This window comes from Leptosomus discolor, chromosome 5 (genome assembly GCF_034619465.1).
Source record: "Leptosomus discolor isolate bLepDis1 chromosome 5, bLepDis1.hap2, whole genome shotgun sequence".
Classification (NCBI taxonomy): domain Eukaryota; kingdom Metazoa; phylum Chordata; class Aves; order Leptosomiformes; family Leptosomidae; genus Leptosomus; species Leptosomus discolor.
In genome coordinates, this window is record NC_141395.1 from 9,470,278 (window position 1) to 9,489,095 (window position 18,818).

General features: G+C 37.3%; 1 protein-coding gene across 4 annotated transcripts in view; it reads left to right on the forward strand.

Moving 5' to 3' along the window:
- Positions 1 to 18,818, forward strand: part of DPP10 (dipeptidyl peptidase like 10) — a 234,066-nt gene that overhangs the window by 105,090 nt on the left and 110,158 nt on the right. The window contains exon 6 of one of the 4 annotated variants that reach the window (XM_086466120.1): positions 5,385 to 5,409. The exons of the other annotated variants lie outside the window; for them this stretch is intronic. Coding sequence (XP_086322246.1) covers positions 5,385 to 5,409 — 25 coding nt within the window. The remainder of the gene's footprint in view (positions 1 to 5,384; positions 5,410 to 18,818) is intronic. 4 annotated transcript variants of the gene reach the window in all.

Here is an 18,818-nt window from a genome sequence, read left to right on the forward strand (position 1 = left end):
AATAGTGGCTAGCATAGCTATCAATCTATACATTTACTTATCTTAAATAATGGAAATGAAAGTCAATTTGTGAGTTATATCTCTTTCAGAAATGTTTCAGACTTTTTTTTTTTTCCTTTTTAACCTTGAGATGGTATGTGTGGTAGTATATTAAATTAGCATAAAATGTTATGATCGTTGAGAGTGATATATAGTCATGTGTCCTCTTACAATGCATCAAGAATAATGAGTGGTAATTGGTTCAGGACATTGATTAAAGAGCTATTGAGTCAATTGGAGATGTAGTTTACAACACAAATGGCATATCAAGTTTCATCTCTGTTGTACTTGCTACTTATGCTCTAAACTGAAAATATTTCATGAAAATATGGCTGGACATATATATAGCACTTTATATAGTTATTCCGTCAAACTGTGAAAAAAATCCTTTATTCAGAGGGGTTGTTTAAAAGGATTACTCTCACATCTCCGGAAGAGTCATCTATGGATGATTTCAGTTAAACTAGACCTTTAACTGTCACATCTTTAACTGCAGAAGATCAGGGAGAGCACGTAATAGTCACAGGAAGCCTATTTGTACCATATGGAACAGAGTTCGTTAAGCTTACCTATTTGGTGTTAAACATTACCACCAAAATGAGGCTGAAATAAAGGAAACTTCTTGGAAGTGACACACTAATCCTTTGTATGTTTTAAAATAGTTTGGAAGTAATTGTTTTGTTGTTGTTAGCTGAGGAAAACATAGAACACACTGTACGTGAATAGATTCTCAGAGATTTGTGTTTCTGACATGCTTCTCGTTTATCTACGTGCTAATTTCTTTCTGGGTTATCCCTGCAAGGTACGAATTCCAGTATGCCAAAGGAAAAACATAATTCACTGAGAAGCTTTTGTTTTAGAAGTGTCATCACATGTTAGAAAATGGTATCCTCAACTTAATAATTTAAATTTTTGGAATAAGGTGCTTCGCCAGCTAGCTTTCTGCATACATAAGAACACCACAGTTGTCTTGAATAACATTTCCCTTGCCTTGTTTTTGAGCAGCATATTAAATGATAGCACTGTGTTAGAGGGGGTTTGCTCTAAAAACAATCATGTAAAATGGAGAAATTACTCCTTATCCATACTTAGTAGAAAATTACATTAAAATATCTTAAGAAGGGTGGAAAAAGACAGATTACCCCAAACCCTTTGCACACGTCTGCACGAAATTAATATGGCACGGAGACCTGCAAGTCAGTGGACATTGCCTTGAACATCAAGGTGCAGAAGTAATAGTCAAGATCCTGAAAGAAAGGGGTAGTTGTGTCAATGTTTCTTTCTCCTGACAGTTATTCTTCATTGGTTATTTTACACTTTTCATTCCTTTTTCTTTTAAATTCTCTGAGCATTTTGTTCATCTTTGCTCAAGATGTGTAAAGACCCTGAAAAGATCCAAGGAGACTGATGTGCTGTCTTGTAAGTAGAGCTAAAAATGCTTGGTTTGTTTTATAAAAGGACAGAGTAAGAAAGTGCTTTATATGCTAAAAGACTGTGTTGCCATGAGAACAAATAAATGAATGTAAACTGCAAAATAGAAGAATAAGTAAAAAGTGTTAACCCCCAGGGCAGCGGAGTTGTGGACCAAGCTTCCAATAGTAGAGCAGATACTCAGCTTGAGGGTGAAGTTTGATCACTCTGTTCATGAGATTCTGGGGGAGTGTTGGTTATCATAGCAGTGCGATACATTTGATAGCGGAGCAGTCTTTTTAAATCATATTACTCAGTAGTTATGGTGCAGTTTACAACCAGTGCTTCCAGTGATTATAAAAAGAAATTGTAGCATTTTAAAGACATAGCAGAAGTTGATCGTTAAATACTTTCAGAACCAAAGTCAACGTAATTCAAAGAAAAAAAAATAACCTAATGAAAGTGGAACAATTCTATACTGTGAAGTAGGTGGACTAAGTGATATATTAGAAGATTTCCATGTCTAATTGCATTTGATCCCTTTGATCTTCATACTCTGATATATTTCTCCTTGATGATTTCCTGCTTTCAGCTGATTCACATTCATTTATTTCCAGTCCCACACAGAACACTCTTGCCCATCTCTGCACCATTCATCTATAATCTATTACCTTTCCTTTTTTATTTCTTTTTTTTTTTTTCTCCTTAAAACATCTACTGTAAAATATTCATCCCCTAGAATCATTCACCATCAAAGTAAGTTAACAAAGAAATGTTCGTGAGTAAACTCATAGTGGAATAAATTTTCTGGAGCTCTGGTCTAGTGAATTCCTACCCTGACCCACTGTTACCATTGACATAGGAGAGCACCTCTCACTTCCAGGGAATTTCAGACAAACAAAAAAATTCTTCAGTTCTTTTCAGCTTGACAGTGTTAGTCAAGGGAAAGGATTCAGTAGCTTAAACAAGACAAAAGTAACAAATAGTAGTGTGAAGTCTGTACTAAGAATTTTTTCCTTCATCTCAGGTTTTGGCAGTGGATGAGAGAGACTATAAAAGGGTGAGTTGAATCCAGTCAATAGATTCAAAATGCACAAAGATACCCAAGTAGATTAAATATGTTTAATGTCAAACCTGACTCAGTAACAAACTTTAGTGTAGACAAGAAATGCGTATCCATAAGACGACAGTGAAAACTGCCATCTATATCTTAGATAAGAAGAGACATTCATCTCCAGAATTGATTAGAATTAGGAGTCGTCTCCTCTCATTCTAAGTATTTAATCATTTATAAAGATTGTGTTTACTATAGTGTCTTCCAATCATGAATTTCAAAGCGTTTTAAGAATATACAGAAGTGTATTTGTCATGGCTTTGGTATGCTGCTTTTGTTCTCTCCGAGAACTGTTCTGTTTCTCTCATATCCTGCTTCCTCATTCTACTTTGTACCCAGTCTCTGCTTTGGAAAAAAAAAAAAAATCGATTGCTGGGAAAGGGTGGTTGTGACTGCAGGATAGTGCGTGTCATGGTCCTTACATGTAGTGTGGATGTGACTAGTGAAAACTTACTTAATAGCAGTGAATGTTGTTGTGACCCCTTTGTATTGCTACTAGGTTTTAGCTCTCTTTGGTCAAGTTAAGGGTGACATGTAAAATTTCTGCTTCTCTAGCAGTTACTGTTATTCTGTTCAGGCATCGGATTTGCTGCGTTCCTGTAACAAGAGCCATGGCTTGCTGTGCAAAGGTACAGTGGACAGAAACCATTTACGAAGCACTGGAAGCAGTAGGGAGGTTCAATGTCATGGCCGAACTATTTCACACTATGAGGAGGCAGGGATTAACCGCTCGGGTCATGTGCATCTTGCACAGGTTAGCTGTCTTGGGAGGCTGTCTCCACAAAGCGCTGTGCTGCGCTCCTGAGTAGTTCCCCTGCTCCTCTCTCGTATATTATTAGGTATTGCTGCAGACTCCATTAAGTGTTATTACAAAGTGCTGTTGGTCTTTGGATTGATCAAAGTTTGTTTGTTGGTTTTTTTCCTCTTTTCCTTTCCTGCTTATTGCTTAAATGTTCTGTCTCTAGTTCCATATATGGCAACTAAAACTTGTAGTGGCACAGTAATTTTAACAATATAAGAGCTTCTTAATGCACTGATGCATAGTATCGGTTTTGCTTTTTGTTCACTTGCTGTGGATTAGCAAATATATTCTAGAGGACAATATTTTGTATTGATTTTACCTACAAAATCAATAAATAAAAATAACTTGGCACAAGAGAGAATTCTGTTACAATCTTCATGGAAATTGTTGGAAGACGTAATAAAACCTTAAAATGAAGTAATATGTATAAGTAATCAAACAGTTGGCTACATCATTATGAATGACAGGCTTATGATATAAAATACTTTCTTAGTACTGAAGGTCTATTTTTATTTGTGACTCTCTTATTCTCATGGGCATAGCACATAAAAATGATCTATATTGTTTAGAGAAGTGTCAAAAGGCAGAATCTTTCAGGAAAGTCCTAAAATACGCTCTTCATTTCTCTTCTGCTTGTCTTCAGCTTAATCTTCTAGTGATTATACTTCCCAGCTCTTACTGATTCACTGAATGTGGTAAAAGCTATTGTGCTGAACTAATTGGCAGTGGGTTTTGCTAGAGCTGCTCTGTGGTGTTTGGTTCAAGCGAAGTCACTATTAAATAAGGTGAAACAGCTACTATGCATAGTACTCTGGCAATGATTAAGGTCTACAGATTGAGACTAGCGTAAGGGAAGGCAGGATTAGATAAAGAAGACTATAGCTGGAACAGCTGACTTACTGTGAAGCCATTTGGGGGCTGTTTTGGCCAATGTAGTAGACTGGAAATCAGGAAATCACCTGCAGAACTCCTGCCCATTTTCACATCTTTTTTTACCTCACCCCTCAATTATTACTCATTACATGTTTATTATAGCTGCTTACATAAAGAGGAAAACACATTTCTCAGTTCCGTATATTACAGATGAAGCAAAAATATCTTGTTACTTTTGAATTTTCTTTTATCTCTTAAAGTGTGGAGGCTCAATAAACATTTGTAAAGACTGGAAGAATTTAAGAACAGAATACAAAGAGTTAGGATCTCCTTTGCATATCTGTGGAACAGATAAATTGTTTCTGTAAGATTAAAATTGCATGTCTTTTTTTTTTATCATTTTAAAAAGTTAAGTCAGTTAATACATTACATAAATCATTCATTTGCATTTCATTGAAGACTATATGGTATACTGAAGTTTGCAGGTTAAGATCTTTATGATTTTGCAATCAGGCTTCCTGAAAGCTCCTTTATACCAAAAGATAAGTATTATTATGTAGTTACAACCAGCAAAGTTCCTGTAGGTAGTACCAGTTTCTCATTGACCTGATTTATTTCGAGTTCCTGAAGTTCAACATCACTCATGGTGCACAGAGCTAGAATAAAACGCTTTCAAAACTCAAAACTGACTTTTGAATAAGGTTTGAGGGTGGAAGCCTTTACCTGCTTTTGGCTCTCCCTGCACTATGCCGAAGGGTCAGTTCAGAGTGAATCATGGAGTGAATAAACGAGAAACCTATAACCATATTTTTTGGGCTTATTGCCATTGTTTTACTACAAAGCAGGAGAAGCTACCAAGACCCTTCCTGTACTTGGCAACTTGATTTATCTTTCTTTTACCATTAACAAACATATATGGATGCTGATAAATGAAACGTGCTTATCAGTTCCATCAGAAGTGCATTTTTTCCCTTCCTTATCTAAGTTATTAGACCGATGCATACTTAAAGAAAATGTTTTATGTAGGGTCTTGTTTTATTCTGGATTGAGGAATAATTTATCATGTCCCTGAGCATAATAATCTCCCCTTTGGGAATCTAGCCATTTTGACAGGAAGGAAGGAAGGGGGAAAAGATATCTGAAGAGTGGGATCCAGGCATCCGGTTTCACCGTGTTTTATTATCTGGATCAAAAGAGCAGGGGCAGGGGCGTGGAAACAGGCAAATAAGGGATGAAAACATAAAGAACAATTAAGTGATTCAGCATTATAATTTTTGCAATATTAGGCACTATAATGCATACCCTGCATATCAAACAAATAATTAGATCCACAGAGATCTTAACCACAACTATACTGAATGTATAAAGCTGCCAGAGAGCACATTCAGGCACATGCTGCTAGTGCTTGTTCAGTCCGAAAATAACATGTAAAAGAAATGCCAAGAGTCACAAATTAAAATCCAAGACAAGACAGTATCAAGTTCTCTTATGTTATAACCTTTCACTTAAAATCTTGTCGTAACAGTTTAAATGTACCTTTAGTGAGAACAAGAGCATTTTTAAAAGGAGCCTATAAATAAAATGTAAATTGGATTTCATATAATGAAGTTTTCCTTTTCTCTAAATAAAACCACAAAGAACCTAAAACCTTAAATCTAAGTCTGATCTGGAATATCAACTAATGACATTATCCTCTGAAATTCGATTTGTGATCTGCAGATTGAGATAGTCAAGATGACTGTGTGGATAGAAAACATCCTCCTCTTTATTTGGAGATTGTAACATACTAGTCCTTAAATTAGTTGTTAATTGAAGATTATGGTTATGAAAGGAAGCATAGAATTCAAAAATGTACGTGAAACTTAAAGCTTCTAATTATTCCTGAATAGGCATATATAGAAGCATTTGTAAAAAAAAAACAAACCCAAACAAACAAAAAACCACAAACAAAAAAACTCAACCAACCAAAAAAAACCCAGAAGAAAACATGTTTGCATATTTCTCGCTTCTTACAGAGCCTCCCACGTATGATATTTCCCTTGCATTCTATTGTAGTTGTCTTCTTAAGTAATATATTACTTAAGTAATAATATTTACTTCATATATTTTTAGGTTCTTAATATATTTTAATTTAAAAAAAAGATATTTTCAGAATTATATCCATTTCTTATCAACCTCTTCAAGAGTGAAATTCTCATAGAAAGGAGTCTTTAAAAACTCTTTTCTGTTGTACTGCATAAACCAAATGGCTCTGACTGAACAATTAAAATTGACTAACCATGCGTACAGAACCAAAGCCAGGTAATTGAAGTGAACATCAAGGTGGTTTTTTTATTAATTGTTCTTTAACTAAGGATGGATGGATAAAATCTACCTCTAGTGAATTAATATAAATTAACATGATAGTGAGATTTTAAAAAGATGGTGGTGCTAGTTCAAACAGAAAGCAGTTGTGAGGACAGATAAACACTTTCAGTAAATTGTTAATTGTTTGCGTTAATTGTTTTCCCAGAAGTAAATTAGAGAATCTATAGAAACATCCAAATTCTGGACAGAAGATGTAGTAAAGATATGTATTTCCATATGTATTTAAATAAAATTTTAATGAAGCAAAACGTGCAAATGTCTCCTTAACTTGTGTTCAAAAATGCGGAGAGCCTTTTGAGGAAAAAAGTGCTGAAATTCTCAAGTTCTTACCCAATCATGAAACTGTATTTGTAATTCACTACTTTTTTTTTATTTTCCCTTTGGTTATCTGCCATGCCAGAAAGACTTTTGTTTGCTTTAATTACAACTGAAATCATGCTATCTGTGCTGGCTGCAGAGCTTTCGGGAACTGTCACTCTCATTTTCCAATTTATAGATGTGCCAAGAAAGTATCTCCATTTCCCTCCTCTCTCTAAATTCAGAGCATTACCAGACTTCCACGCAGAGTACTTTGCTTTTGAACACGGCTGTTCTCCATGATCACATGTTCATTTTCAGAGTGCACTTCCACATAGCTTTGCAAGAGAGCTATGTTAATTAGAAGTAAACCTCAGGAAGATTCAGAGTTTAGTTCTGAGGTACGTTTGAGCCTTCTTTCATCTATGGAATAGGCAGGAGCTTTCAGATGACCAAGGATTGTTTGGTTGTTTTTTAAATATTTTTCGTTGTTCTTCCCATTTTACCACTGCTTGCAAAGTATTAAGAATTTTCAAGCGTCACAAAGTGCTTTTCTCTTTTTAAGAGTGAGGAGATTGTGCTTTTATTCTATGTCTTTCTTTAGTCATCCAAATTGTATATTTAAAAGTAATGCTGTAGTCCTTTTTTGTGCTTGCCACAAAATGAGCTGTAAAGCTGACAAGCAGAGGAGAATTAGTGGTGGTGAAAATTGGAAGAATTAAGCTGCACTGAGTGGAAAGAGGGGCCTTTAGAGGTGTGATGGTTTTGCAGTTGTGAGACCTGCAGTGTTCAGATTTATTTTTCTTTAATTGAAAATTGAAAAAAAAAAAAAAAAATGAAAACATCAGCTTCTCACTAAGACCTTCGAACTCCGAAGTGTTCCAGTTTTAAGGTAGCTCTGTCCAGGTAATATATCACAGAATCACAGACTGGCAAGGGTTGGAAAGGGACCTCTGGAGATCATCTAGTCCAATCCCCTGCCAAAGCAGGTTTGCATACAGCAGGTCACACAGGATCGTGTTCAGGCGGGTGTTGAGTATCTCCAAGGAAGGAGACTCTACAACCTCCTTGGGCAGCCTGTTCCAGCCTTACATAAAGGCGTGCAGTTTAGCTTTTTTTGGTTTTGTTATTCTGGTCATAGACATGAGTAAGGTGTGGAGGGGCCTTATTCAAGGCGGGAAGCTGGGAGCCCTGAGCACAGTCAGCTCTCGGAGTGTGTGACTGAAATGAGAAGTTGTAGCAACTCTCCAGCCTTGTTGTGTTGTACTGGTAGGCACTGAATTGAAAGTGTGGGTTGAAGGAATATTCAAAGTGGGCATTTGGTAGCTTTATGTTTCCTTTGACCACTAAACCAAGACTGGTCCTTAGGGGACCCCAGTCCATCATGTGAGTGTACCATGTAAGGTTGCTGTTGGGTTCATGTGAGCACAGCAAACTTGAGTTGTCTCAAGTTCTTTGCTTCTCCTTCCCCCCAACTCCAGAGAAACATGTACTGCAGAGAACGGAGTTCATAATACAGAAGTAGTGCTAAAAACTGTTTGATAAACACAAAATTAGAAGAAAAAGAGTACGTGATAAAATGTATTGATTTCTGTTTAAAGCGATATAAACCAGCATAGGCTAATTACACCCTTATGTCTGCGGTACTTACACAGATATTTGTTCAACAGAATACACGTGTTGCTATGGCAATAATTTTGTTTGTCAAATGTTAAGTAAACTTAAAAAAAAAAAAGCCTTGAAATGTTGGATTTTTTCCTGTTGTGACTAGTATCTCCAACCCACACACAGCTGTTCTAAAATAGCTAATATTCTCCTAGTATGTAGGATTCATATTCTAAATTGACAGTAGCATCACTGGTGTCAGAGGTGATCTCTGCATTGCTAGGTATCTCTGCTCTTGTCTGCAAGCATGAAGCAGACAAAACACCTTCTTCCACCCACGCTGTTTTGCCATGTGCTAGGCATCGCTTGCTCTTGTGGCATGACACTGGCCTGCCTGGTTTCCAAGGGCAGAGCCCGTCTTCCCCACATGCCCGAGATCCTTTTAAGAGCCCTGTGGGATAATTCACTTTTCCTTATGGCCCAAATGAAAAGAATGTTCTAGCCTGTCATCATACACAGCTATAGAAAAAGTGCGGTTTTGCGAATTTATGGTTCAGGGATGAAAGTGTGGTTTCTTTGGAGAAGCTCCTATTTGCCTGGATCAACTGTTTACACGGTAGGGCAGGTGTTAAGGTTGATGCATTGCCTACATTCCCCTCCAGGAGTGGAGGAACCCTGATAAGATCCACAACTGCTCCTCACCTGTAGCCATTACTGACAGCATCTCTCCTTAGAGAGCTACCACAGTGGGAAAGGATGAAAACGAATGCTTTGCGCTTTGCCTGGTATTTCCTTAGAACCTGTATATACACTGGTATGGATTTTTTCCCCTGCTATCCAGGGCAATGGTTTGCAAAGACATACCTGACAAATGCTGTCCACAGAAAGGACCTTCTTTTTCAAGGAAATTGTTACAATTCCATTTTTATGAGTGCTCTCTTAAATTTTGATCTACGAACAACATGCTTTTATAACCTGTGACAACACATTGAAAGACGCTCTCTGACTATTTATAAGGACTTCCACTGGACATATAACAATGACAGCAGAGTTAACTATTTTCCTTTTTATAATTCTTTGGGTTTTTTTCTGCATCACAGCTATTTTGAGATATGTATGTGGTGGTGGTATTTTAAGAAGGAAGAAGTAGGAAGCTGCAGCATAAATCCCTGATATGGATTCCGCCCTTAATGGATCATATCCAGAATCCTACTTAATTTGATGGCTACCCAGAAAACTCTTCAGTACTTTCACTGCCTTTAAAATAATAGCAACTCTGTCAGCACTTATTTGGCTGCCGCACCATTTTTGACGCTTCTGTCTCCATGACTGTGCCCATAATTTCACAACTGATTCTGAATTCTTTGGGAGGTGAAAGCTTTGTCGCACACAGAAGAAAGATCCTGCCAAGGAATGCATCAAGTGGAAAAAGAGGAGTTCATGTTACTGACTCTAGGCATAGCTTGGACACCTGCCTTTCTTCTCCTGAAGACTGCAGTCGTGGCACCAGACTGCCAGAACTGTGCAGAGAGCAGCTGTTGCCTGGATCTTGCATCTCTGTGAAATACCACCTTTGTTGGGGTTCCTGCAAGCCCTGGGACTGCGGCCTGAAGCCAAAAGGGACAATGCTGATAGCCAGGAATAGCTGCTGAGGAAAGTGAGGGTTAAGTGCAAAGATAGATACTGCTCTTGAACTGCAGGAAGATGAAAGAGAAGGTAGATAGACAGGCAGGGAAACACAGAAAAAAGAATAGAAGTAGAAAATTGTCTGTGTTTGACTTCTGCAATTCCAGTTTATGTTGTAACCTCACTGCATGGAGATGAATAGTGATTGAGGTGGGCACAAGCCCAGCACAGGAGCAGACCTGCCAGCTTTGACAAAAATAGTGTGTTTTCTGTGGGGCTGATAGGGTTGTATGGGCAAAAATTTGTATTCAGATATCTTGAAGCTTGGGCATGTTAGAGGGATTGTTTAAGCTGTAATTTTAAGAGGAAGATACCTTGAGATGAGAAAGGTTACTTTGAAGGAGACTTAATTGATGTGTTGGGTAAAAAAAAAAAAAAAAAAAGGCATTTATATAGTACATATGAGAAGCAAACAAAATTGTATTGCCCAAAAAAGGTGTAAATGATCTCTGTTTTTCTGCATCCTCCATTAATTGAACTGCTCAGGAAACTGAATTTGGAAAAGCACGTGCTCTAAAAAAGAAATGCAGATATTTTGATTGGGAAAGGAAACCTCATAGAATTTATATGTGGTGAGAATTAGCAAACTCTCAGCTTTATAATCTTCGTTAATGTCAGTATTGTCTGCAAGTCAAAGAGGAATGGAAGAGCTTTGCTTTATCTAGACTGAGCTAGTCTTTGGCCTTTACCTCCTGAGATCTGGATCCTACTCAAACAAAATGCCATACATTTCAGCAAGGTGATCATTTCACTTTTAAAGCTTTGAACATGAAAGCTGGTCTCATGCACGCCTAGAATTTGTGGAGGGAAAAAAACAACAGACCACAATCCACTCAGAGTATCAGGCCATCTCTGATTCATTTTATCAAGGAGGTCATGCTGGATTGAATTTCAGCTGAGACTGTTAGCTGGCTTTCATGGTCACACATGAGAACAGCCTGCTTCTGTGGTCAGCCTTGACTTGACGTGTTTGTATTTGAGAGGAAAGTGGTTGCTGGGTGGTTGCTGCTCAGAACAGTAGAAGAGCCTTTATGGTGGCTGATTTTTAAGGGTTCTGCTTCAGGCTTCAATAAGATGAACAAAAGGGTTTCTACAGCACCAAAGCAAGGACAATTCCAGGGTTTGATGATGTTAGGCAAAGCATTGAAAAGACTTTTGTGTTTTGTGTTTTTACCAGAATAGAATGTTTAAATTTGTATGCTAATAATAGCAGTTTTCTCTATAGTGTTTTCCATTTTTAGACATTTCAGATGTTTGGACTTTTTTCCCCCCAACTGCTGTGATTTTGTTGCTGGTCATGCAGTTGTGGTTCTGAGACACTCTAGGTAGTTGTATCACACTTGCAAATCTAATGGAAAGCAAGAATAGTCAGTAGCGGATCACCCGCAGCTTTTGGGCTTTGCAGAGATGCAATTAACATGAAGCAACTTTACTATAACTCGTATCAGCAGTGTTGCCCCAGGGGAACTGCAGACATGCCCAGCTTGCAGGTCAGATCTCTGTGTCTGCACCAGTTTGAAGGCTGTTGCCCTTCATCTTCCCTTCTCTCCTCTCCCCTCTCATTCCAAGAAATTCTGCTAGGAAAACTGTGCAATATGTTTGCAGTAAAGGTTTGAATTAAATGTGGTATTTCTCTGATCATAGAATCACAGACTGGTTTGGGTTGGAAGGGACCTCAAAGACCATCCAGTTCCAACCCCCTGCCATGGACAGGGACACCTCCCACCAGACCAGGTTGCTCCAAGCCCCATCCAGCCTGGCTTTGAACACTGCCAGGGAGGGGGCAGCCACAGCTTCTCTGGGCAACCTGTGCCAGGGCCTCACCACCCTTGTAGTGAAGAAGTGAAGATCCATTAGTCATTCAGTCTCCTTTGTAAGTATCATTTTAATTTGGCAGCCTGAAGCTTTTGTAGACAATACCTGAAATCCTCTTTTACAGGTGAAGGAATAAGAACAATAAAAAAGTTTTCCTAGATTTAGTGTTGTTTAATGTTAGTATGCTGGGATGAATCTTAATTTCTTTAGTTGGTAGCTCTGGTTTGGGTACATGTTTAGTGAAACACATTGTTCCTAGGTTTTATAAAGAAAAAATAATTAAAAAATCAGGAGCACACTGGAATTATAAGAACTGTCCCTTTCTCCCTTCAAAGCATGCCCTCTGCCTCTAAACTCCAAGTGAACGTGGTGGCTGAACTTCAAAGAGAACTACTGTCACCCTCTGTCCAGGCCAACTGCTGCCTGCAGTCACTCTAGAAAATATTGAAGTGACTTTCAAGTTTCATTACTTAAAATGCTGAACTGGAATTGCTTCTGATTAACTTGCAATTTAAATGTAACTTTTTCTCTTCTTTTTCCCTTTTTTTTTTTCTTTTTTTCTTTTTTGAGCAAAGACTTCAGAATCATTTTTAAAGCACAGTTTTATGCAAGAGAGGCAGGCCTGTTGAGGAAAAAAAAAGACATAATGAAATGTGACTTTTCAGTGTACTTTTGCTGAAACCTCAAATATTTGTGATAGATGTATTTTCTGTACTGGAAAATAGATTTTACACATGTTAGTGAATTTTTTCATCCACACCATTTATGTCTAAGCCATGATATATATAAGGGAAATGGACTGATGACACATGACCTGCATTTAATCTGAATGTGCAACAGCATTATGACTGCGACAGCATGTGTTTACTCTGAATTGTACAGCAGACAGCAGATAAAACAGAATGACAGAGACTACATATGGGGTTTTCTCCTTCCTGTTACATTTAAACCAACAGCATTATTGCGTTCACTTGGGGGGTTGTTATTCTCAGATCTTGTTGTTTTGTTTTTGTTTGGCAGTAACATTGCAGGTTTGTTTGGTACTTAACTGGCAGCATTTCAAATGTCATACAGGAGGCGTTATGAGACAGGCTATTAGCTGTGAAGTTGAAGACATGAATACACGTATGTGCACAAATAAATGGAGGCTAAAAGAATAAAGATGTCTTTATAAAATGATGGGTGCAGTGTGTTTCAGTTGTTTATGTGTGAACACAGCTTGCACTTGTTAAAGATTTCAAGTTGGCAATACTTTCATTTCTTTCACCCCTATTCCCAGTGATGATCGTCAACCCCAATATAACAGTGCAGGAAAGCTTTTTACATTTATCTTCTGAACTAACTCATGGACACTTAGAGCCTGTTTATACGTAGTAGCTGTTCTTGTGTATAATACCTGCAGGTGTGCTGGGTGCATTATAACATGAAACACTATTCCATATTGCTCAACTCTTGCTTACGGAGTACCTCCGAAGAGGGTAGACTGAGTGTAGACTACAGGACTGGGGAAAATTCATGCAAAAGATATTATGTATTTCACCACAGAATTAGTGTACAGTGTACTAATCTTTAAAAGATTTTAATATGTTTTAAAGCTCTCAATTGGAGGAACCAGTGTGTACTGGGAAATGAGTTTGAAGATGACATAACGAGAAGCAGTTCTGCATTTCAGTGTGCTGATTGTTGGTTGTCTGTGTTTCTTTAATAGTCATCTAGTCAGGTTTTCTTTTTTGATGTTAAAAAAAACTTATTCAACTGATATTTATTTTTTAAGTTAGTGGCTGCATGATCTGCTGTGGATAGCAGACTCTGGCTTTCAGGCTAAGTATGATATAAATATCCTTGACTTCTCAGTACCTCATCCAGTTCCACACTGTGATGATGTCCTTGAAAACTGGGATTGTTTCAGTGCTTAACTTCTTATCTTCTAAGCTCTTAAGGAATAACATGATTAAGAGCTGGCTCCTGATTCCAACGTCTTCATTGCCTTGATACAGTGGCGATGGATCAAGCTTTTCGCATACAACATACAAGAGTGAAATAGAGACTTTAAAACCAGTATTTCTACTCAGTTAATGGGGATCATTCTGAGACTAATTTTCTTGAGGGGAAGCTTGATAGACAAGTGAGAACGTGAAGCAAGTGAAATAGGAATAGCTAACCAACCTGCTAATATAGCAGGTTTGAACATGTCTGTAATACTCCAGTCTGCTATGAAAACATTTTGGAGCCAGCTTGCAGGTTATAATTTACTATATGAGGTGAAAGTAGCGCTGTTTATAATCTGTCTTCTCCCAGTTTGATAGCAAATTTTGTAGAGCTGTTGGATTCCTAAATTCCAGCCGACTGACACCATCCATGGTCTTCTGCAGCGTGTAAGTCCTGGCGAGAGCAGAAGCTGTGAGTGTTGCCTTCTAGAGGGTTTGGGAATCCACATTTCCCACACGTTGTAGACTTGTGTCATACGATGAGTTATTGTAAGGGCTGAACGTAGAAGAGCTTGTGCACTAGAATAACATGAGTAGTTGTAGGGGAAAATTTCTGTTAAATGTTTTTTGTCAGAAGTTTGTTCACGGGGCAGTTGTTGCTTTCATTTCCATGGTACTGGAATTTTATTAGAGAATGAAGAATCTTAAATGAAATCTTAATTTGAAAACCCTCGGCTTATCAATCAGTAATAAATGCAGGCCATCAGAGTTAAAATTTTAGAGATAATTTTCCAGAACTGGAAACTAAAAAATGATACTACATACAATTCTTTTAAGTTAACTATGCAACAGAAACAGCGTATAGTGCTCAATATGCAAGAACTTTAAAATGCTGTAAGGTTTTATAATGAAAAGCTTGCATTAGTGTGATTTATCAGGCTCCTCAAGGGAATCTGTCCTGGCTCCCAAAAGCAGGTGTTGACAAAATGGAGTAAATAAATACAGTTAATTAAGATGTCTAGGTATTACTCTTCATTTTGATGAACAGAGGTCTTTGGCATAAATAAATTTTTTGAGGATTTACTTTAAAATTAGATAGGTTGTAACTGAACAAAATCAAAATATCTGAGGTGGGTAAAATGTAAATTATTATAAGTCTTACTGGACTGAACACTACGCATGGGTTTGTTAAATATGCATAAGCAGTTCAGATAAGTTGGCCTTGGTGAAGGCTTACTGCTTCTAAGTATACCGAATCCTTCTTTGTAACCTGGACAGGTGCAGTCCTTGCTACAGGGCTGCTCCGAAGAAAAAGATGGAGGTTCTTCTGCCCTGTGTCTTGCATCTTTCTCACTTCTGAGAAGTCTGAAAGCTCAGTCTTCCCTTCTGTTAGTGAAGTTCTCCAGACTGCCAGTTCCATGGGATTTGAGGGTTTTCATGATGGAAAAGCGTTTTGTAGATTATAAGGCTTAACTGGTAAAACAAAAAACTATCCCTTTTTGTCCCTAAAAATGTGCAAGGAAACAAATCACATTCGTCAGTGGAAATGATCAGGACAAGAGCAAGACATTTCAGTAGAGTTGTGTAAAGGATCCTAATCCTAGCTGTAGAAGTTCAGAGATTTGCCTCTTTGGTGTCTCACTGTTTTCTATGGAGAAAGAAAAACTTCTCCAGGGGTGATTCAGAGCAGAAGCTTAACTTAGAACGATAGGCTAGTAAAGTTAGAGTTTGTGATACTTCAGTTATCTTTTTTTTTTTTTTTTAATTTTTGTAATTATAAAAGCTTAAAGATATCATTCCAGTGTTGTCAAACTTTACTAGAGAAAATTAAGAAAGTCATTAACTGGTTATCGTGAGAGTAGCAGAATGCAGCTGTTAGGTGTGGACTGGAAACAGTTGCTTGCAAACTGCTTGGGATTCTTGGTTTTTGTTTGGTTTAATGTCATGTTAAACAGCATGGTGTAACTCCTAAAGGACTGTAGAACATTTTCAGGTTTCATTTAGTTTGAAAATTCAAGCAGATTTCAAATGCTCAGAGTCTTTATAGAACAGAAAGTGTTTGTTTTTTAAGAATTTTACCTGGATGCATATCTCATCCTGCATTAGATAGTTTACAACATTTTAGCTGTAAATGTCTAGTAATTAAAGTAGTCATTAAAGCTGAATATGAATCTGGTTATCTGGGCTATTCTGTAAATTCCCTGGGTGAGGTAGGTTATCTTTTTCACGCAATGACTTAGTAATTATTCACAACTCCATCAAAGCTTGAAACAGTACACCTGAGAAATATTTATAGTTCGTATTTCCTTGGTAATGGCTTGTAATCGTATGGCAGTCCTATTTTTTTTCCTGCCATTTTTTTTTAATATATATTGCTATGATACTGTGCTCTGATTGTTACTTATTTCTTTCCTTCCTTGCTTTTTTTTCTGTAGTGCTACTAAAAACAATTGCAATTTTCAAGAAATGTTTTATAGTCATTTCACCTGTTTTATTTTTCCTGCTGAAATTCGAAAGCTTGTCAAAGTGGTCAATGTTTCAGGTTTTTAGACTGGTTTCTTAAAATAGTCATGGTTTTGGGAGCTGACCATCAGTTATTCCTCCTCCTTCGCTTCCTATCTCTTATCAAAACTTTAACATTTCTTATCCAGCTTCTATGAAATAAAATTAGGAGGAGTAGGAGTGTCACGGTTGCAAACATTCCTCAAGTTTTCCTCTGCTTGTCTTCTCGTTTTTACCAAGGGGTCCAAATCAATGTGTGATGGAAAATCTTCCCATATAGAAATTAGGGAAAGAAAATTGTATGAGAGGTTAAATCAAAATTTTAAAATGGTTAGTCTCTTTTGACTGACACCTTTTCTGTATTTGACTTTCTTTGCGTTCCTAATCCTTGAGAGTTTCCGGGATTGATATCATTCCCATTGTCTGGGCTTGGACGTCCCCTCCAGCCTCTGACCTTCTCGCACTGTTTTTGGGATGCACTTCAGTTTTGTGGGGCATTAGCAAGCTACCGCTATTAAGTGTAATGAGTTCATGAATACTATTGTCAGACGTGGTGAGAGGCCGTTAGATAGTTACAGGTTTTACATCCAACGTACTTGCCAGTTCAACCTTTTGTGTTCTTACCTCTCACATAGGGTCTCTTTTCAAGCACTGTTTTATATCCATTGTTCTCATCTTTCTCACCAGCTGGTGCCAAATCCATTTTCCTGTTTCTTTGTATGTAATATCTTTTATTTCTTTTTACTTAGCATCTTACCTGTGTTTTGTTCACCTGCTGTCTTGATCAACGTGTTTGAATTGTACTTGTGTATTTCTTAGGAGCCCATCTTTGCTGAAGGCAGATGTTACTTTGTGATGCAGAATTGAGTCAGCATAATACAGTGGAAGTGGGGTTTATTTAACTGGTCCATTTATTTCTAGTATATATTGCAGCATAGACAAGTTACAGAACATCAAGCTATCCCACAGTGGGCAGGCAGGGTTAATTTTTTCATTCCTCATTTAGTTAACTGAAACTTTATCTGGCTTAGCATGAACCAGTCGTAGAAACCTGTCTTACCTTTGCAGTCTGAAATGTAAGAAAGACAAAATCTCCCTGACTGAATCACTGTTAACTCATTTATTTGACCTAACAACCTTGACTGTATCCTGTTAAGCCAGGGAACTGATTTATTTGTTTTTCCTGGGTTGTGGGTGTTGTAGCTGGCTGTTTGTGTTGCCTAAACACCTGCGGTGTTTTTATTCATACGTTTTATAGTTCATGGAACTAGCCCTACAAGTTCATAATCTTTGATGCTACTATAGTATTCTCTGAATGTTCTTGTGTATGTTAAGCAGTCAGTGTTGGCTTTGATGTGAGTTAGAAATTATGTCCCATAGTAGAGACTGTGACCTGTTTGATTGATGTGAATAGTTCATATTATTAACAATAAAGCATCCACAAATAAGGATAAAGTTGCATTAATTTCTAAGGTGCTACTAAGATACATGATACTTTACAAAGTGTCTAAGAGGTCCCAAGACCAAGGACCTTTGGGTTAAAATTTTAGAGGTATCGAGAACATATCATAAAACAAATTATGTTCTGCTAAAGTACTAATTATGCCTTGGTTATAGGTATAATTTAGTATAATAGAACCACGTACCTTGATTTCCTTGAATGCAGGTTAGAATGCACCTGGACGAATTGACTTCCAGAGATACTCAAAGTGAATTAAAGATAAAACTCTCTGTGAATTTTAATAGTAATTTTGTGTAAGTTCTGTTCTCATTAGTCTTTATGAGATGTATGTACTTAGGCATTTCTACCTGATTTTTTCAGTGTTTCTGTATGTTTATGTATTTTTAATGTCTTCTGGTTTAAAAGTTTCAAATAATCTGTTTCATCATCACCTGTTATGGGAAAAGGATATGTGTTTGATTGAATTTGAAATAGAGCTCAGCCAAATTTAAATTATTTTAAGAGTCTACAACCTGTAACCGTCATGTACAAAGACAGAATTTCTAATTTGCAGGAGATATTAACTTTGAAGTTGACATTTCTTTTCTCTAGCAATGATTGCAACTGCAGATTCTGCATAAATGGAGTATTACGCAAAGTGAAAGTTTAATTATAAGGGGAAACTTAATTGAATATTTCTGTTTGATTAATAATAAAGAAGCAGGAACATCACATTTGATTTCAGACAAGCCATATAAAGGATGTTGAAATACCGCTGTCAGTGAATTAAACGTGGTGCAATGCTAAGATGTGCTTTCTTTCACTGTGCTTCTCCATGGGCTGTGACCTTGCTGCTTTGTTTTCTGCTGTATGTGGTATTAAGAGCATAGTCCAAGGCAGACAAGATATAGGTCACAAGGCTTTTACTACAAACTCTCT